The 19,001-nt window shown below is 57.3% G+C and overlaps 2 protein-coding genes and 1 long non-coding RNA gene across 10 annotated transcripts; 2 read left to right on the forward strand and 1 right to left on the reverse strand.

Annotated features, from left to right (window-relative positions):
• Nucleotides 1-6: 6 nt before the first annotated feature.
• Noxa1 (NADPH oxidase activator 1) lies at nt 7-7,451 on the forward strand. 7 transcript variants are annotated; one of them, XM_010608777.3, is made up of 15 exons: nt 7-317; nt 1,886-1,968; nt 2,533-2,641; nt 3,445-3,579; nt 3,815-3,922; nt 4,715-4,768; nt 4,998-5,041; nt 5,464-5,587; nt 5,935-5,980; nt 6,134-6,177; nt 6,257-6,432; nt 6,503-6,617; nt 6,736-6,850; nt 6,933-7,076; nt 7,370-7,451. In XM_010608777.3, exons 1-14 carry the CDS (start codon nt 141-143, stop codon nt 7,055-7,057), a joined length of 1,455 nt encoding a protein of 484 aa, XP_010607079.1. In that variant the 5' UTR covers nt 7-140; the 3' UTR covers nt 7,058-7,076; nt 7,370-7,451. The 7 variants fall into 7 exon arrangements, with proteins under 7 accessions (XP_010607079.1, XP_010607078.1, XP_010607081.1 ...); XM_010608776.3 differs by lacking the exon at nt 7,370-7,451 and having other exon boundaries at nt 6,933-7,099; XM_010608779.3 differs by lacking the exon at nt 7,370-7,451 and having other exon boundaries at nt 6,278-6,432; nt 6,933-7,099.
• Nucleotides 7,062-11,368, reverse strand: Entpd8 (ectonucleoside triphosphate diphosphohydrolase 8). Of its 2 annotated transcripts, XM_010608784.2 has the most exons (10): nt 11,288-11,368; nt 10,108-10,248; nt 9,916-10,033; nt 9,310-9,460; nt 9,058-9,217; nt 8,757-8,984; nt 8,420-8,680; nt 8,178-8,288; nt 7,735-7,869; nt 7,062-7,655 (listed from the first exon to the last, which is right to left on the reverse strand). In XM_010608784.2, exons 2-10 carry the CDS (start codon nt 10,231-10,233, stop codon nt 7,464-7,466), a joined length of 1,482 nt encoding a protein of 493 aa, XP_010607086.1. In that variant the 5' UTR covers nt 10,234-10,248; nt 11,288-11,368; the 3' UTR covers nt 7,062-7,463. The 2 variants fall into 2 exon arrangements, with proteins under 2 accessions (XP_010607086.1, XP_033614977.1); XM_033759086.1 differs by lacking the exon at nt 9,058-9,217 and having other exon boundaries at nt 8,757-8,889.
• LOC117284330 lies at nt 9,393-12,202 on the forward strand. Its single transcript, XR_004515397.1, has 5 exons — nt 9,393-9,711; nt 9,891-9,982; nt 10,122-10,510; nt 10,612-11,453; nt 11,738-12,202. It is a non-coding gene; the product is annotated as an uncharacterized LOC117284330 (long non-coding RNA).
• Nucleotides 12,203-19,001: the final 6,799 nt, after the last annotated feature.

Genomic DNA, 19,001 nt, shown 5'->3' on the forward strand with positions numbered 1-19,001 from the left:
CCAGCAGGCCCCAAAGCCCAGGGCGGGCGCTGCTATAAGCTGTCCGCTTCCGAGCGCCCCCACCAGCCCAAGCCGCTGTCCCCTCACGGTCCTCGGTGCTTAGCACCCTCAGTCCCGCCCGAGCAGGTGTCCTCGCCACCATGTGCTCGCTCGGGGAGCAAGTGCGCGACTGGCACAGGGGTGTGGAGGCTGTGGCGCGTGGGGACTGGAGCTGTGCGCTGCGCCTCTTCTCCGGCGTCACGAAGATGCCCTCCAGGATGAGCTTCAACGTGGGCTGCGTGCACCTGCTGGCCGGGGACCCGGAGGCCGCGCTGCGGGTGAGCGCTGGGACAGGGTGCACCACTTAGGGTCCAGGGAGGCCAGGAAGCGCCTGGAGACCCCGCTGCAGGCACGGCCCTCCACCCTGGGGATCCGGGAGAGGTGCTGCCAGCCCTGGCCACCAGGCTGCCCTGCCCTGGCCCTGAAGCTCCTCTGGGCTCCGCTGGATGGCCCTTCCCTGGGTCCCTCCCCTGGAGGAAGGTGGGAGCTGTGTGCCTGCGGTGCTGCCCAGCATCCTTCAGTGCCTCCACAGTGGCCCCAGGAGGCCAGGGCCAGCACCTGGTCAGACTTCCAGATCCAGGCTGCCTCGGCCAGCCGGGGTATGAGGCTGTGGGCCTAGCAGGGCCCTTGGAGAAGGCAACAGACAGGGTCTCCTCCTCAACTCTCCGCTCTTGCTGTGTCCCCACCTACTTCTGGAAACACCCGGAGATCCAGGTGCACACAGCCTCCTTTTCAAACACTTCCAGATCTCAAAGTGATGCCTGTTCTTGGAGATGTGACAAGAAGCACCCTGCCCACCACTTGGTGGGCCGGGTTCCTGCTGTCTGATGAACTGCGGCAGCTGCCCGGACACCATACAGATGAGGACCCAGTGCCCAAAGTCACCCCCACAGGGGAGCCGGGCAGGCACGGCTGTCTCTCCACTATTTCTTACACCCACATTTGCACCAGTTATCTCAGTAACAGCTTCCACCTTAAGCCTGTGCAAGAAGGAAGCTGCCAGAGTGAGTCAGGCAGGTGGACCCATCCTCACCCACCCTAAAGTGTGGTGTGAGCAGGCTGGGGCCAGGTTAAGTCCTCCACCTGAAGATGAAGAGAAGGTACTGTCCTGAGCAGTGCTGGCAGCTTAGGCAAGGTAGGGACAGGGAGATTCTGAACAACAGACAAGCAGCTACAGTTGACAAAACTGGCTGTCTAGGGGCAGGAGACAAGGAGGGGCCTAGCTGAATTGCTGCCTGCTGGTAAGAAACTTGTGCAATGTTTGATTTGCCTGCTGGGTGTGGTAGGGCAGTAAATGGCAGCCACACCACCTTCAGGCCCAACTGCACTTGCAAAGGTCAGGCCAAACCCAGTTCAGTCACATGTCTGCCACCGCAGACTGGTTCTGTGGGGCTGAGCCACAGTCCCCTCCTCCTGCCTGGTTTTACTGATGGACACTGTCCTTGTTTCTGGATCTGGTGGGGGAAGAGCAGTGGTTTCCACATGGACAGGTCTCATTCTGACATCTGGGTTGCTCTGATCCTTACATCCTACTGTGCCATTTTGTATGAGCTCCCGAAAAGGGATTTTAAAAAGACGAACTCACAGAACTCCACCCCCGAGGCAGCTGCTACTGACACAGCAGCACATTTCCTTCTGCATCCTTGTCCTTGTGGTGGAAAACTGGCTTCCATCCCCGCTGAGACTGTTCCTGAGCCTGTGGCCGGGTGCTATGGGCAGCTGGGCTGTGGCAGCACAAGAGCTGAGTGACACCTGCCTAGGCTGGTGCCCAAAGGCGCTGGACAGGACAGCACCCCTGGGAGATGGCATCGAGGCTACAGCCTTGGCGTTCCGTGTTTGTCCCTAGGCATTTGACCAAGCTGTGACCAAGGACACCTGCATGGCTGTTGGCTTCCTCCAGCGGGGCGTGGCTCACTTCCAGCTGGAGCGGTGAGCACAGGGGCCCCTTGTTCCCCATCCAACAGCCCTTTGTTTCTGTAGCTCCCCCTCTGCTCCTGTGACTCTGGCCTGGGTGAGGCCGCTGCAGTCATACCAGGGTCGTGGTCTCACACAGCCCTCGTCCCTGCCAAGCTTCACAAGGCTTTCTTGGTATCCTGCGCTCGCTCCTTACCTTTCTGTAGCAACACAGACCTGGTGATTATGCCCATTTGGCAAATGAGGAACCCGAAGGCTTGTCCTGGACACATCCTGGTCACCTTGTCCCCTCCTAGAGGTGGACTCAGGGTGGCCAGTGGTCAGCCTGCCTGGGGGAGGTGGGAGTTTGATTTGTGGGGAGGCAGGTGGGCAGTGGGGCAGCGGATACCTCTGGCAGAGCCGGAGCAAACTCAGCCCTGGCCCCAGCCCCTCCATCAGCACATGGCATGCTGCCCCTTGGCCTGTCCATCTGGACAAGATGCCCATTGGCACTCCTGTGGGTCCCCCGGAGCAGGGCAGGCTGGGTGCCCCCAAGTGCCCCCCACAGGCTGTGCTCCACTGAGAAACCCCTGCCTACAGGTTCCAGGAGGCTTTGTCTGACTTCCAGCTGGCCCTGGCGCAGCTGCGGGGTAACAGCGTTATCGACTACACACAGCTGGGCCTGTGTTTCCGGCTGCAGGCCTGGGAGGTAAGGCCACGGGGCTCATGAGTGCCAGGTGCCATGGGCCCTGTGCTGTTCCCAGTGGATGGGGTTGCGTTGTGGGCATGGTGGGTGGACTTCCAGAACCTCGAGATCTCTGGCCACGCTTTGCTGGGGCAGAGTAGAGGTGGGTGCGTTCTGGGGCTCCCTGCCTTGAGGGCACAGGGAAAATACAAGCCCAGCATATGAGCCACGTGGGAGCCCCTGGTGTCAGCATGGAAGCCAGGGCCAAGGGCCCACCCTGCTCACCAGCTCAGGGAACCAAGCAGCATAGGCCAGGTACGGGGTGCCAGCTGCAGGAACTTGGGGCCATACAGCCAGCCAGCTGCAGGGACAGAGGCTCAAGGGGAGATTGATGGGTGTCTCTTGGTGAAGCAAAGCCAGCTTGGTTGTGTGCTTTGGGGCCCGGGGTCCATGGGACCCTCTTCAGATGCATCCCAGACTCGCAGGTACAGGAAGCAGCAAGCATGGAGGAGGTGCAGCCATGTGCAGGATGGAGGTGATCGGCCCAGGAGGCATTTGGAGATGGACAGTAGAGTGCTGCACGAGGCCTGGCCTTGGTCACGCAGCTGCCCGTGACAGGCAGAAGGCACAGGTAGCCTGGTCCCTGCTCACAGCCCCCACATCAGCTGAATGCCAGACAGCTCTAGCTGCTGTGGCTGGGGAGCCCAGGTGTGGGACAGGTGAGGGCCCAGGTGAGGCTCCAGGTGTGGGGCAGTGAGGGGCCAGTGAGGACCCAGATAGGAACTAGACTTGGGATCTGACCCCTGTGTCACCACCTTTCCTCCCAGGTACAGTACAATGTGGCATCTGCACAGTGCCAGCTGGGACTCTGGGCTGAGGCCACCAACACACTGGCTGAGGCCGTGGCCAGGTGGCCAGAGAGGGCACAGGAGGGCCTGACTGCGGCTCTGTACCAAGTGCAGGTGAGGGCAGGCGAGGGGTGCCAACTGCAGGTTGGCCTGTGGCCTGCAGCTTTGGGCTGGTATTTGAAGCTCACCCTCAAGACCAGCCAGATGACATGAAGAAGCTTCTGGGGGACGTGGCCCTGGGCCTGTGGGAAGCGGGGAGGGGGGTCTCCAGCAGGTTCCCCTGTTCCCAGGCCTGGGGCTCTGCAGCTATGCCCAGCGGCCACCAATTCTGTAATGCCTCTGCTCCCAGAAGCAGGCCCCTCTGCAGCCACGTCAGGTTCCCCCCGGCAAGGTCTTCCGGCCACACAGGAGGTACCTGGAGCACCTGGAGCCCATGGATTTCCTGGGCAAGGCCAAGGTAAGGTGTGGGCTGCCTTGGGGCCAGGGCGCCTGAGCCTGTGCTGAGCAGGTACAATGGCTCCTATGCTGAGCACCTTACCGTGTTCACAGGGATATGTGGGTCCTGCCAAAGGCATCTGAGGCTGGGCAGAGTTGGGGTGACATCGCCCAAGCGGGGCCTGGAGGAGTGCCCTGCTGACAGGGGCTCAGTGGAGGCGCTGTCCCTCCTGCCTGGGCCGTAGCCATGCTCTCCTGGCCTCCACATCTCCACACGTCTGTCTCCACTGCACACCTCGGGGGCCTGGGGAGGGACACAGTGGTTGGCTTGGGCCACGTTGGCCCTGTCAGGGCCAGGCAGCACTGCCAAGATCACAGGCCAGGCAAGCCCCCCACCTCCAAAGACAGGGGAGCAGTTCGGGGACAATAGAAGCTCCTAGTGTCATGAAGGGCCATGCAGATTTGGTACTGGGGCCTCCAGGCTGGCCACACACCTATGGTCTCTAGCAACAGTGCTGGTGCCCAAGGAGCCATGACAGGACATGACCGTGTGCCTGGGGCACTCAGAGAGGGGCCGTGTTCGTGTATTCGCTGAGTTCACTGGTTACACTGCTACAGAAACACGGTGTAGAAGTCGTGCAAGACTTGAAATGACCACCACGGGAGTTTCCGCCATGAATTTCCTGCCATAATGGCCTAGTGGTCTTGGATTGGATATGGATGGCCCCTAAGATGTGGTCGGCTGGGAGCCAGTGCAGGCTGGGGGAACAGACCCTGCAGGGCCCCACCCAACTGTCCCCCTTGCCCCCACCAGGTGGTGATCCCTGCTGTCCCTGATGCCTGGCCCTCAGGCGTCCAGCCTCCACAGGTGGGTTAGGGGCTGCCCCACGGCCCAGCTTGTCCTGCCTGGCTTACACAGGGCTGCCCACCCTGAGAACAGCACTTCTGAACCCCTTCCTCTCCTGGGACCCTGACCTCTGATAGTAAAGGGGTGACTGTGCTGTCTGCCTGTGGGCCATCTGGCCATGGTCCTCCTTAAGGTTTGGGGCCAGGGCCCTCTCATTTGCCCTCCATCCTCAGTCACTTTGTGCCCACAGGGACGGGGAGCCCATGGTGAAGCTGGCTGCGGGGCTGCACCATGGTAGGAGGGGCCTGTCCCCCACACACCTCCCCTCCTTTAGGGCAAGGTCCTGTGGACCGGGCTGTCGGGATGGGACCATCACCACCTGTTTGCAGACTGAAACTGCCTGGAGCTCCCAGTGCCAGGAAAGGGGTGTCTGGCCCCTTGGCCCCACCCCAGTTCCTATCGTCCCCTCCAGGAATTGGGGACATGGTGGAGGCTGAGACCCGGGGTCTCCGTGAACCTCAGCAGCTCCAGGGTGAGGGGAGGTCCAAGCTAAGCTGCCCAGGGAGGGGACATGGCCTCACCAGGCTGGTAAATGGCACGCTGACACACGAAGCCACTGAGACGGGTCGCTCAAATTGGGGGCACTGAGTAGGACAAATCCTGGGACCCTACACCAGCACCACCTCCTACACCTCACCTCAGGGACCCCCTCCTAGGCCCCAAGCCTTGGATCCCAGAGGAGCCAGAACCCATGACAGCTCCCGAGATGCAGCAAGGGAAGCCAGCTCTGACCCCCCCGGGCGGGCTGACAGCTGCCTGCCTGTCACCTCCCAGGAGATGGTGAGTGGAGCTGGCACCGGGAGGGGACAAGCCAGCCCACCATGGGGCCTGATGGGGCAGAAAGGGACTTCAGGGCCTGGGCAGGGGGACGAGTGGTCAGGTCAGCACAAGTGGCTTTACACCACCTTAACCACTCTTCAGGCCCTATCTGTCCATCCCGGGTGCAAGGAAACAAGGTGACAAAGTGTGGGACAGGTTAGGAGCAGATAGCCCTGGCAGGACCTCCATCCTGCCCCTTGGCTAAAGGTGTCACCTCAGCCTTCCTTCCTAGAATCTAGGGCCCCCACGTGTGGGATACCCCAGCTCCTGGACCCTGCCCCAGGACTCACCTGTGGCTTCCCTTGCAGAGGTCCCAGGTGGTGCCAGCTGGCAAACCAGCCCCTCCATCTACAGGTGAGGGGGTCCTGGGTGCTTGGGGGCTCTGCGAAGGGAGTGAGCTAGGACCAGGGCTTTGGTCCCCCAAGGTGAGTGTGGGGCTGCGGCAGCTGCCTTCGGGCTATTCCTCGGCTCCTCCAGCCACTCACCTGACCTCTGCATCTTCCTCAGGGCTGCCTGGGCCAGGCCCTTCCCAGGACCCTATGAGCACTGGGGTAAGATACGCACTGAACCCCTGGTCTACCCCATCTTCCCTTACACTTGGGCCAGAAACCCACTGGCTGGGGATCTCAGAACTGCCCGCACCCACCCCAGGGAGCAGCTGTGCAGGACTCCAGGGACGCTGCCACGGTCACCGTGCAGTGCATTCTCACCGTGGGACTGCAGGCACCCAGAGGAGCCGGGTTGGCCAGCCTTCGGGCCCTGCTGGCTGAAGCCCTCCCTGCCCAGGCCCAGCGGGCACAGCTTAGGTGGGTGCAGGTGTGCTGTGGGGGTGGGCAGGGTGACCCTCACCGTCCAACCTAAGTGCTTTCTCGGCAGTTACTGGGCCCCGGAGGATGGCAAGCTCTGGGTCCCCATCCCCGGGGAGGCCACCCTGCAGAAGGCATGGAGGGATGCGGCATCCGGCCCCCGAGGGCTGCGGCTCCGGTGCCGGGTGAGCCAAGTGGGGACATGAGCAGGCGCTAAGAAGAGGAGAGAGTGGGTGTGGACACGGGCAGGGGCTGGATGGCGGGGAGGCCTTGCCCTGCCCCCTCAGCCACCTCCTGCCGCAGGGTGCCGCGGGCCGGCCGGTGCTGTACCAGGTGTTGGCCCAGCACGACTATTCAGCCCAGGGCCCTGAGGACCTGGACCTCCGCCGAGGGGCCTTGGTGGACGTCCTGGGCGAAGGTACCTGCAGCTGCCCAGGTGGGTGTAGTCCAGGCCCGGCTATGCAGGCACAGACCCTGACTGGTGTCCACCCTCCCTGCAGTGGATGAGGCCTGGCTGGAGGGGCACCGGGACGGCGACATCGGCATCTTCCCCAAGAGCTTTGTGGTTCCAGCTGGTGGAGAAGCGCCCAGGGCCTCAGGGCCCCAGCAGGAAGACTGGCTCTGAGCAGTTCTTGTGGCAGAAGGTTTAATAAAAACAACACCACCACTTGTTCTATGTTGTGGGCTTGGCCAGGAGAGGGACCAGCTGGGCACCTGGGAGGGTGCAGGGCGTGCTGGCCTGTGGTGCCACTTCCGCAGGTCCTCTGATCACCAAGGGGAACAGGAGTCCCAGAGGCTACCTTGGGGCGCTTCAGGGTTGGTCAGTTGGTGCAAGAACATCCAGCTGCCCAGTGGCTGGGAGGAGAGGGGCCAAGACCCAGAGAAGGGCCAGGGAGCCACAGCAAGGTTCACAGAACATCCAGGCTTCTCCCTCCAGCACTGCCTGCTGACTGGGCTACCGATGTGTGAATGACTCAGATGCTCACGGATTCCAGCTGCGACCCCCACAGTCTGTTTTGGTGAGGCCTGGCCTAGTCTTGCAGCCAGAAGAGATGGACTGCGACAGCCCCGAGAATGGCCAGCAGAGTCAGCACAGCGAGTGCCACTCCAGCCACCCACACCCCGTAGCTCTGTGCCCGCCCCTCAGCTGGTGCCTCAGCTGGGATCATGCCAGTCAGGTTCAGCATGTAGCCCAGCGTCCAGCCAAAGTCTGTCCCGCCGGCCTGTGGAGCACAGAGTGGCTCAGGGTTCCCGGAAGCTGCTCCAGACCCCAGCCTGGGACTCATACCCAGGGTGCATCACCTGCTTCTGGAATTCTATGCTGGGCCAGCTCTCCTCTTGGAAGCCGTAGCCATCCCTCAGCAGTGTGAGGATGTACAGGCCTGAGGCACAGTAGTCAGGCAACCAGCGTTCCTGTCCAGGGTAGCTGTTTTCCACCTAGGGCCAGTGTGCCCAGGAGCCAGTGAGGCTCCAGGACCCTGAATGCTCCCCGTGTGACCTGGATAGTGGAGCCTCCAGACAATAGGGATGCACTCCCTTGTCCCCACAGGAAACATGCAGAGCAGGAGAGGCCCAGGGCAGCCACCATGACAACCAGAGGCTGGACCCCCTTCACCTGGAGCAACAGGGGCTCCACTTCTCCCTACCCACAGTACCTCCACCCTGCGGCCGTGGGCTCCACATGAAATCCAGTTCCAAGAAACCCACAGGACAGGAAGGGCTGGGGCAGGGGACGGGTCACCCACCAGCTTCCAGGGCCTCTGACAGAATTTCCAGACCGTGGCATTGGCAGCGCCCAGCGGCTGCCTGGAGGTGAGGTTCAGGAAGCGGAAGGTGTAGTAGAAGTTGGAGAAGGCCTAGAGGGAAGGGAGAGGCTGTGCATGCCTTGTGTGCACACGCCTGAGTCCCTGAGCCACCCAAGGCTCCTGTGCGCCATCCTGGTGTCAGCGACACCTGGCCTGGAGGGAGCGGGGTACCAGGTGCTCACATAGAAGTGGCCCTGCACGGGGGGCTGGTAGACACCATCAAAGGCACAGTCTCCATGGTCCCGGCAGCTGTAGTTGAAGAGTCCACGAATGGCTGCGACACAGGCCCCGGGGTTGCCCGTTCCCTCAACTGTGAGGTTCTGTGTGGGGTCCAGGGGCACAGCGGTGTGGATGCAGGGTGACTCAGACAGGGCAGCCAGGGGCAGGGTGGTCTGGTAGCCACTGTGGTAGCATGGGTGTCGCAGCAGAGTGGCCGGGCTGCTCTGCAGGGGGGTTGAGGGATGAGCTCCAGCCACTGCCCCCTGGCCTCCCCACGCTGGGCTCCCCACACGGCCCAACCTGTAGCAGCCCAGCCAGGAGCCTGAGCAGCACTTGGTCGCGCCCGTAGCAGAGGTGGCTGTGCGTGTAGACCCTGTAGTTGGTACCGTACAGGTGGAAGGTGGCCTGGGAGCTCTGGTCCAGGATGGGGCCACTGGGAGCAAAGCAGATCTGGGTGGAGGCACCCCCCATGTCCAGGGTGCCCAGCAGCATCCCATCGGCAGGCTGTGTCCACTGTCCGGAGGAGTACTGCGCACAGACAGGGCCTCAGCCAGGGCCACGCCCCACCACCCTGTCTGCCTACCCTCCAGCCACCACGCACCTGGATCAGCCTTCCCAGCAGGTAGTTTACAGTGATCCAGCCAAAGGCTCCTTCATCCTGCCCAGCCAGCACCTCAGCACCCCAGAAATCCAGGGGAGATTGGCCTAAGACCTGGGAGACAGCCTCGAGGATGTTCCCCGCCTGGGAGCTGTTCTTCTGTCTGGGCAGGGGATGGGGGCCAAGCTGGCGGGAAGCCAGGCTCAGCCCTGCTGGCCCCACTCTGGATTTCAGGACCCCAACCCTGACCCTCACCTGAGCAGCCTCATGCCAGCTGTGGCCCCCAGGAATGTGGGCGTCTCCCTGTGCTGGGCATCTGGCACCAGCGCCAGTGCCTCCTCCAGGCAGCCCCTCAGACTCTCGCCCGCCTGCGAGGGGTCTGAGGCGTAGGAGGAAATCCCGGGCCCTGAAATGGTGCCCGGCACAAGGTGCAGGCCAAAGTTAGGGTCCGAATGGTGACTCCTGATGCGAACACACCCTGAGGCTTGCAACCCATGGCTGCGGCCTTGCTTGTGTCACTGAAGACCTGAGATCAGCGTGGACCCCCTGGTGTGCCCTACGCCTGTGCAGTGTCTGCAGGCCCGCACGACCTCCAGCCCTGTCCCCTGCTGTCCACGGAGCTGCGGGCCTGGCCATTGGCACCCCACAGTCCCCCAGGTGGGTAGTAAGGGTCAGGGAGATGCACAGTCAGCAGGGGAAAGTGGGGTGCGGGTCCCACAGGGGTGCAGTCCAGCCTGGCACTGCAGCTGCTCCACTCAGGATGTGACCTAGCCTCTCAGAGCCCTGATGCAGCGGTGCCTGACCTCCGCCCTCTCACTGGGCCCCTTCCCCACCAGGTCCGCCCAGGAACTGCCCGCTGACCTTCCACCTGGCAGGCTAGAGCCTGGCTAACCACGCCTGTGTCCTTCTCCTTGTCCGCTGGCCACTGGTACACAAAAAGGGATGTGTGGGAGGAGCCAGCATCGAACACGATCCCGAACTGGGGGGACACTGGGTCAGTGGGGGGTCCTGCAGCCAGCTGCCCCACCCCACCCCCAACAGTCCAGGGTGCACCTTGGTTTCTGCAGGTAGCAGGATGCTGGTCGTCTCTACCAGGATAAGGACAAGCACAGTGAGGCCCGAGGCTGTGGCCACCCCCAGGAGGACCATGAAGATCCACTCCTTCCAGGACAGCCCCATGGTGGGCGCAGGCACCTGTGGGCCAATGGGGCAGCAGTAGGCAGCAAGACTCCAACCCTACCCACCCAGTTTCCGTCGGTCCTGCCACAGGTCTGAGGATAGCCCACAGGGTCTAGGATAGCCCTTTCCAAAGCCACTGTCAGGGCTGTGGTGGCCCCTGAGGAACCCACAGGAAGGACCGGAGGCCCCACCCCTGTGCTACGGGGCACCCCACTCTCCTCCCCCAGGCCTCCTCTGCCCTCAAGACTCAGGGCTCACCCAGCCTCGCCCAGGGCAGGTTTGTCTGGGAGCCTCAGCCAGGCCTAGCAGGGTGGGGGATGTGAGTGTGCTCCTGCGGGGCCTCTTAACAAAGACCTCTGTTTCTTTTTGAAAATCCAGCCTTGAAAGTCTCCACCCTGAATCTGAGACTTTCTCATTGGCCCCAGAGGGCCCGGGCAGCTGACCAGGCAGACTGCATGCTATTCCTGGGCCTGGGCACCCACACCTTCTGCACAGTTCAGGGCTCACCCCCAACCACTCCAACCTGCTGCAGAGGGGCGCTGCTCCCCCGCCCCACACCTGGAACCAGCTGCCCGCTGGACCCTGCAGCCTAGGACAGCCCAGCTGGAAATGCTCCGAGCCCCGGCACACTGATACCTGAGACTTTTATCCTACTGCCTGTCCCCCCAAGAATGCAGACACCGTCATACGTGTCACCAAATCGAGGGCAGGCCTGCTCCAAGGAGGAAAAGTGGAGGCAGGGAGGACAGGCTACCTGTCCAGGTGGCAGCACTCAAACCCCCTCAGGAGAAACGGCGTAGGAAGCACCAGGGACACAGGGACCCCCAAGAAATGAAGCCACTGAAGACCCCTCAGTCCCAGCCCCAGGAAGGTGGGGGAGGAGCACAGAGCAGATCCCCAGCTTGGGATAAGAGTACCTTGAGCAGGAGTGTCCCCAGAGCAGGACAGTCCCCTCGTCAGGACAGGACAGTCCCAAAACCAGGAGGGCCCTCAGACCAGGAAAGTCCCCAGAGCAGGAGAGTCCCAACCCAGGCCACCCTCTGGGCGCACTCACCTGGCAGCTGACCACACAGGGCTAGGGCTGCTGCACCCAGGTGTGCACCTGCTATGCTGTCCTCAGTCTCCACCCACCAGGACCTGGAGGTGGCGGTCACATCGGCCCAAGACTACAGCTCTGAGGACAGAGATTGGGGGCTGCCCCTCTGCCTGAATCACCCAAGGTGCTGACCTCCGGTCCCCACCACTCTGGGAGGGGAGGAAAGAAGGCAGGGTCCTCACGGTGACCTCAGAGCTGCCCTGGGGATGTAGACAGGCAGGTGTCGGGGAGAGCCCAGGGCCCTGCAGCTTGGACCTTGCCCTCTGCCCTGTCTGTGAGGCCTGTCCAGGGCAGAGTCAGGTGATGATGACTAGGAGACAAGAGGCACAGGGCTGGCGGCCACTGCTGGGGCGGGGAGGACACGGGAAGGGCCGTTCCCCTCAGCCCTGGCTTGGTTGTTTTTCATAGCGTCCTCCTGCTCAAGCACAGTGCCAGCGAGCCACAGTCTGGGAGTCTGGCGCCCCCTGCTGGCCGTCCACACTCAGTCGCCGGCCTCTTGCGGGCTGCAGCGGTTTCGAGATCCCTTTCTCAGTGCTTGGCTGTCCCTCCTGTGGACAGAAGACCCTGTCCGAGCAGGCCTGCTGTGAGCCTTACCCGGGAAGCTGCTGGGATGGCTCCCACCTGTACGGAGGAGGGCCCCAACGGGCTGAGGCTTCAGCCAGATGCAAACTTGGGCAACCCGCCTTCTACCAGCAGGGCCCGATCCATGGCACCTCAGCTGACGTCTGTCAGCTCGTGCTTTCAGCCCACCTGACCACGTGGCCTCTCTGTGGATTTAAACTGTGTTTCCCAAAGGATCGGTGATGTGAAACCTCTGTCATGCATGCATGCATGTGTCGTATCTCACCCCTCCCTAGACTGGGGATTGAACCCAGGGCCTTCACACTGAGCTAAATCCCAAAATCCTTTTTTTTAAAAAAACGTATTTTTCAAATTTTGTTTTGTTTTGAGACAGGGTCTCACAAAGTTGCTAAGTTGCCCAGGCTGGGCTCAAACTTGTGGTCTTCCTGCCTCTGCCTCCCAAAGGGTGAGGATAAGGCCACCACAGCCGGCTGGTCCACACTCTTTCATGTTTGTCTCAGCCCTTGGTAACATGTCTTCTTTTGCCTATGTCTTAAACAGATTGTTTCGTGTTAGGTTTAACGGGTTCCTTCCGTAGTCTAGACATCGGTCCTTGGTTGGATATGCAACTTCAGAATATTTTCTCCCAGTCGTAGCGTGTCTTTCCACCGTCTTAACAGTGACTCACAGAGCAGAATCAAACGATTCGATGAGCTCCACTTTGTCACCCTATTCCTTGATGACTATAGTGCCTTTCATGTCATGACCAGGAACTAAATGCACCTTGCAGCCCCAGTGAGTCACCCAATCTCCTGAGAAGGGAAACTGTGAGGACCCGAGAGACCCACAAGTAGGAAGGTCACTGGGGGAAAACTTCCCCATGCTCCCGAGGGATGCCACACGGTCAAGCAAGGCCACGGCCCATCGAGGCGGACGACACTGGTAAAGGGAATGAGGCGAGGACGGAGCGACTCTTCCCCCAGGTAACACCTGAGGAGCCTTACCTGACCTTACACGATGGATCTCACGGGTCCTACTCTGACCCAGTCGTAAACACTCAGCAGAAAAGTAACCGAAAAGAAAGGGTCCCCAAACACCACCTCAGCTGTCACTGCCAGTCTGCGGCCGCAGGGGGAACACGGGAGCCTCCAGCCCTCGTGCTCAGGTTCCAGTCCCAGCACTCTCCCAACTCTCCCACAGCATCCTTCTGCCTGTCTTGGGGGCACCACTGTGACATTTTGATGTACATTCCAGTATCCCTGGGATGAAGATTTAGCTTCCTGTACAGGTCACTTGTAGGAGAAAAACGCCACCATAAACATTGTAGCCTCTACACGGTGTTACTTTGGGGTATAAACTCACCGTCTGTTATTTACTTCAAACTTTGTATGTTTGCGTTACCTTGAAGACAGTCACTACCAAGATCTTTAGGCCTATAAAGGAAAGGCCAGAGGTGCTGAGCCCTGCAATAAGAGTTCACATAAAATCAGAGATATCTTTATTTAGATGATCACTTGGCCATTATAATTAAAATTTTAAAAGATTAAATTTCCTATTGCCACAACAAGGAGTCTGTGGGCTCTTAAACTTTATCTGCTATACTGAAGCAAACTGAATCTGGGAGAGGAAGACACCCAGGGAGGCAGGAGGCAGTGTACAGCTCTTTTATTACATGGACAGACCTGGCTAGGACAGCTCCCAAAGAAGGTAGGCCCAGCATATCGGCGGCCAGCAGTTTTATAGGGTTGCAAGTAGGAGGCACAAAAGCAGAAGCAGAGTATTTGGCAGTCTTTGGTTGGTTAGTTATTTGTCATTTTTAAAAAAAACATCTATGAGGTTTAAGTCCCTTGGAGTTTCCCTGGGAATATAGCAGAGTTTACACAAAACGAGAGCAGCGGGGCTTGGGGCAGGGGGAGTTCTAGCAGTACTTTCTGAGTTCATTACTCTCCTGCGGTGACAAATTACCGAACTTGTCACAGCCACTCACGCATTCTACAGACAGCATAGTTACCTGGTTAACCCACAGTTGCTTAATAACACAGTTAAGTCACAGTTGTCCAATTTCGTTTTTTTGTTAGACATATATCTGTCTGCCTAGAAATTCCATTTCGTACTTGGATAAACACCACAGGACAAACAGAGGCTAGCATTAAACTCTCATATCTTTTTTTTGTTTGGTACTGGGGATCAAACTCTCAGGCCCTTGCACTTATGAGGCAGGCAGCCACTGAGCCAAATCCCCAACCCGAAGTTAACATTAAAGATACAAACTTACGCCAAATATGGCCTCGTTTTATCTTCTATCATTTTGAGGACCACTATTCCCCATTACTCTGCTGGAGACCAGAGAGGTAGATTGAGGCCTAACTGGCCTCCTCAATGAGCACTAAGAAGAAAGAGGGTGCGCCCACGTCCTGACACGCTGCAGGGAAAAGTAAAAACATCTGAGGTCCTGTCGTGGAGGGAGGGAGGGAGGGAGATGAGTCCTGAGTCTGGGTGCGCCAGTCGCTCCAGGCCCTACGTGGAAGGGAGGCATGAGCGGCCTGGCCCTGGGATATTTTAACCTGTTTCTGTGTCTCTTTGGTTTTCATCCTCATCACCCCTTGGGCTGGTTCCTGAATTGTTCTGAAATGGCACTCAGAGGCAGGCAGACCAGGAAGAGAGGGCACTCAGAAAATGGAAAGGAAACAGGTTTATTGGCTCCCTAGTGAGCCCAGCAAAAGACCCTTCCAGAGTTGAGCCGGTTCTTCACTTGTTCTCACATTTATCTGTTCTTTAGCCAGGTGGGGGAGCAAGCAGGATTTCACAGAAGCAGAACTCAGCAAAGTGCAGGGAGGTGGAGGTTATACTGCTTTTACAGTTTATCTTTAAGACACGGGGAGGTGCACAGCTGTGTCCCAGCAGTTCCATTTTTCCCAGCATGGCGACCTTCATGGGTCTGGCAGGAGAGGCAAGCCTCCGACCGCCAGCCTCAAGTCCTCAGTCTCTGCCCAGTTTTGAGATTCGTCTCTGCTCTGTCTTTTGTTTTTTCCATCTTGGGTCTAGTTTCAATTTTCAGCTCCTGCCCATTTAACATGCTGTAACATTTATATCTTCAAACTTCTCTGCTCTGAGCCAAGCTGACGCTCACCTGTGCTATTATTAGAGCAAACATTATGTGCTTACTCCCGACAACTCTGCAGATGTGTCTTCTGCACGACCGACATTTACAAATTAGTGCAACACGGACTCTGCCTTAAGCTTCAATGACTTGCTGATGTCCTGATTTTCCAAAACAACTGATCATCAAAGGATAATAGTCATCAAACAACAGAACTGGATGTTCCTGTGTCTCCTTTAGATCAATCTGGATGAGATTTTCAGTCCCTGGCTGGGCAAGACCAGTGCCCACTCTTAGCCTAAAGCAGCTGTAAGAAAACTGACCATTGGCTCCTACAGCCCTTAGGAATAAGGGAAGAAAACCTCAAGGGGAAAAGAGTAAGATAAAAGAAATAAAGGTACATAAAAAGACATGGAAAATCATAATTTTAAAATTATAGTTTTAAGGAAAACTGCAGCTTCTTGACACAAAAGTTACTCAAGCCTTTTTCTCTTCTAGGAAACTCACTCAAAAAATATCCTCATTGTCTTAAAGACACAGCAGGCCTGGGCTCATGCTTCCCCTGAAAACTACACTTCCACCTGCGGAAAGGGAGTGGCAGATCTCAGCTTTGCACAAAGATAAATGGTCTACAACCTAGCAGCTGCCAGGTGGACAAGCAGGTATACATTAAGGACACACAGTCTAGAACCGCGTCTTGAGGACCCCCAAGTCCACACAAAAAACCCTACTGCAGACCACAAGGTGCCTCTCTTGAGGCCTCTATTCTTGCTGAACGTCTGCCTTTTTCATTTCTGCTCCATAAATCTCTGTCATGCCTCTCACTCGCATGTCTTGAAAATTCTTTTCCTTTGGTAGAAGTCAGCCTATCTTCAACCTCCCCTGTGGATGGGATAGTGAAGGATCCCCATTTCTGCTCTGGGAAGCCTCCTTGGACTCTGTCCTGTGACAGTTTCACTGTTTAAATTGCCACAGGTATATGCTGATGGGCTCACTGGTGTCTTAAGCACAAAATATCTCAGAAAATAGCTGAGCAGGATGGCGTCTGCATGTGCGTTATAGTGTGCTCGGTTGTGACGTTAGTGTTAATAAATCAAAATATGCATATATTAAGGACAGTGACTTTAAATATGAAGACTCAGAACGAGGTTTCACATTGACTAGGTAAACTGCTGTGGACAAAAGGTGGCGGGAACCTGACTGTTTCCCTCCATGTTTCCTCGTCTGTGGCTCCTGGCTCAGAACTCCCTCCCCAAGGCCGGCCTTGCAACTAGAAGTCCTGGTCCCCAGAGCGGGTCTTCCTGTGTAGAGCAGGCCAGGCCTTTCCCTGAGTGACTCTATTTTCCAATACAGCAGTTTGCGCTGGGCATCACACCTATAATCCCAGCTCTCGGGGAGCTGAAGCAGGAGGACTGCAAATTTGAGTGCAGCCTGGGCAACTGGCAATGTAGTGAGACTCTGCCCCAAGACAAAAATGGGTTGGGGACAAGTCAGCTCGAAGGTCCTGGTTTCATCTCCAGGACCACAAAACAAACTACAAAGAACCCAGAAGTTTGCTCCATTTTGAGTATAAGTGCTGAGGCAGATGGCTTGGTAACTGGTCTGTGTAAATAAATAACCACAAACTTAGCAAAGAATTTGAAGTTGCTCCCCAGCTGCACAACTCAATCGTAAGGTCACAAACTCATAAATAAATCGACCCTGTTTGTTAGGTAAAAAGAGCAGAAAACCGGACCAGAACAAGCCTTTATTATGGGGGGGATCTGCTGAGCTGTCTCTGAACAAAGGAGAGAAAGTGACATGGCAGAAAAAGGAGCTTCTTTTATAGGAGCAGAGTGCGGTTAACCTGAGCTGGGGTGGAGTTGAGTGAGGTATATTAAGGGATTCCTGTGACAGCACTAGGAGGGGCATGTGGCATCACCAGTTGCTAGGAGGTAGCAAGTATCAGGTTATCTTTCTTGGCGGGAAGAGGGGCATGTTGGGAAGAAGACGACTGTCCTTTGGTGGGAGAAGCCGTATTTTAACATGGCGTTTATGGGAAGGAGGCTGCTATTCCGTGTGGCGGCCATCTTAACGCACAGAACATTATGGGAAGGAGGAGGCTGCTATTTTATGTAGCAGGCATCTTAAGGCAAGGGAAATCTAACGCTGTAAAGAATCACCCCTATAAACTACACATCACATCGCGGGTATGTGTACCTAGTACAGTGTCTGAGCTAGGCTAGAGAATACCAGGCCAGACTCACTGGACAGAAAGACAGACCAACAACAGAGCCATTCCTCTTCTGGCCCATTCCAAGGAGAGGTGCATGACACTGGGGTGCGGCAGTGACCCTTCTACCTGTCATCTCCTCAGACCATCCGGTGAGTGAGTCACAAGGTGAGAGGTGACAGGCGACAATCTCTGGCTTTCTGACCCCAGGTTCAGCTCACTCCAGCTTCCTGCCCAACACGGCCCACTCAACTTCTGCCTCAGACTCAGGCTTGGCACCAACTCTGCCCTCAACAAGCCATGTCTGGAATGAGTTTGGCCTGGGCTGAAATCCTATCTGGCCATTTGTGGTGACTTTGTATACCTCTGCGGGCTTTTTGTCTTTGCCCCAGGTCTGCTTCCTCGAGTCCTACAGCCGCTACTAACTGCTACTTATAACCTGCTTGTCATGGCCCGATGTGATGACTGAAGCTGTGGGTATTTGTAATTAAGACTGAGAATCAAAGTATCTGGCTGTCGGCTCCTGGTTACCAGGTGAAATTCAGAGTGCTCAGTGAGATAAAGCAGAGCTCTTCAATACTTCCCCGTGCTGTGGAGACAGTGAAACACAGCTTCTCATCACGTTCGCCCTCCTGGGTACGAGCTGGGCCTGCATAATTCCCTACCTATCTTGAGAAGGTCACAAGACTCCACTTCAGAAGGGCTCCTACCTGTCCTCGGAGAGAGAGTACTGTTAAGAGAGGCCAAGAAGTACCTGAATATTTGACTTCCTCTGTCTCCCCAGCCAGTCAGCCGGCTTCAGCTCCTGCCCGCTGTGGGGTCCACCCTCCAAGCACAGTCCCTGGTTCGGTGAGGTGTGAGTGGTGACACTGCACAGCCCAGGGTCACAGGGCTCAGAGAGCATATGGGGAGTGTAACACTGGGGGTCCCGAGAAGGCGCCAGACGGGGCTGGGGATCCTCTCTCCACACCCTACCCTAGCCACCTTCATTTATGTCCCTTGTCAGAAACCAGTAAATGCAGGTGTTTTCCTGAATTCTGTGAGCCTCTGTAGCCAGTTAGCACACCTGAGGGGCATGGAGTTTACACTTGCTGGGTCAGTAGCACAGGCAAGACAAAGGGGGCCTTCGGCTGGCTCCTGGGGTGCAGTTGCAGAGACTGGGCCTCGCAGGTAGTGTCAGCATGGAACTGCTGAGGACTCCGGGCTGGTGTCTGTCAGCGGGGAGCACACCAGGCTTGGCCGTGCTGTGAGCAGAAAGGACATTTTCCTCCCGCGTCCTCTGATTTGGCATCAGAGAAGGGGAACGTGAAACATGTGGCCTGGTCAGACAGGGTTCGAGAAGGTCTCCAGCAAGATGATGAACCTTGATTCCTATGCTCATAGGATTAAATTCCAGGTTAGCAGACTCCAGAATGCTTGGGATACAGTAAGAGACATAAAGAGATATAATAGGCATAAATTAAAAGTAGACACTCAGAGAATTAGAATATGGGCTCTCAAAAAATAGAGAGGTGCCTTAGGATCTGGTGCTGGGTACCCTTGTGAGGCATGGGTGTCTGCAAGATAGGCGATCTGGGATGTGTGTTCCCATCTGCCAGGTCACCTGTCTGGAGGCTATATCGTAAGGAAACCATTTACCTGTGTTTGAAGTTGAGATCTGCTGTCCACTATAGTGCTGCTTCCTTGAAGAGAAGCACAATTCAGAGGTGAAAAGAGATGGTTTATTTGCAGGTTAAAAAAAGGACCAATTTTCAGACGAAAAGGAGTTGCTCAAACTTATTGTCTTTTTTTTTTTTTTT

The sequence above is a fragment of the Fukomys damarensis genome, unplaced genomic scaffold (assembly GCF_012274545.1).
Source record: "Fukomys damarensis isolate Sample0158 unplaced genomic scaffold, DMR_v1.0_HiC HiC_scaffold_36, whole genome shotgun sequence".
Classification (NCBI taxonomy): domain Eukaryota; kingdom Metazoa; phylum Chordata; class Mammalia; order Rodentia; family Bathyergidae; genus Fukomys; species Fukomys damarensis.

Excerpts from the sequence above, each read along its gene's own strand:
- Entpd8 (XM_010608784.2), bottom strand. The coding sequence starts at position 10,233 with ATGGGGCTGTCCTGGAAGGAGTGGATCTTCATGGTCCTCCTGGGGGTG. Across the intron at positions 9,461-9,915 it reads TCTAGCCTGCCAGGTGGAAG|GGCCCGGGATTTCCTCCTAC; the intron begins GTCAGCGGGCAG and ends GCACCATTTCAG. Across the intron at positions 9,218-9,309 it reads GCTGGCATGAGGCTGCTCAG|ACAGAAGAACAGCTCCCAGG; the intron begins GTGAGGGTCAGG and ends TCCCCTGCCCAG.
- Noxa1 (XM_010608777.3), top strand. The coding sequence starts at position 141 with ATGTGCTCGCTCGGGGAGCAAGTGCGCGACTGGCACAGGGGTGTGGAG. Across the intron at positions 1,969-2,532 it reads GCTCACTTCCAGCTGGAGCG|GTTCCAGGAGGCTTTGTCTG; the intron begins GTGAGCACAGGG and ends CCCTGCCTACAG. Across the intron at positions 5,588-5,934 it reads CTGTCACCTCCCAGGAGATG|AGGTCCCAGGTGGTGCCAGC; the intron begins GTGAGTGGAGCT and ends CTTCCCTTGCAG.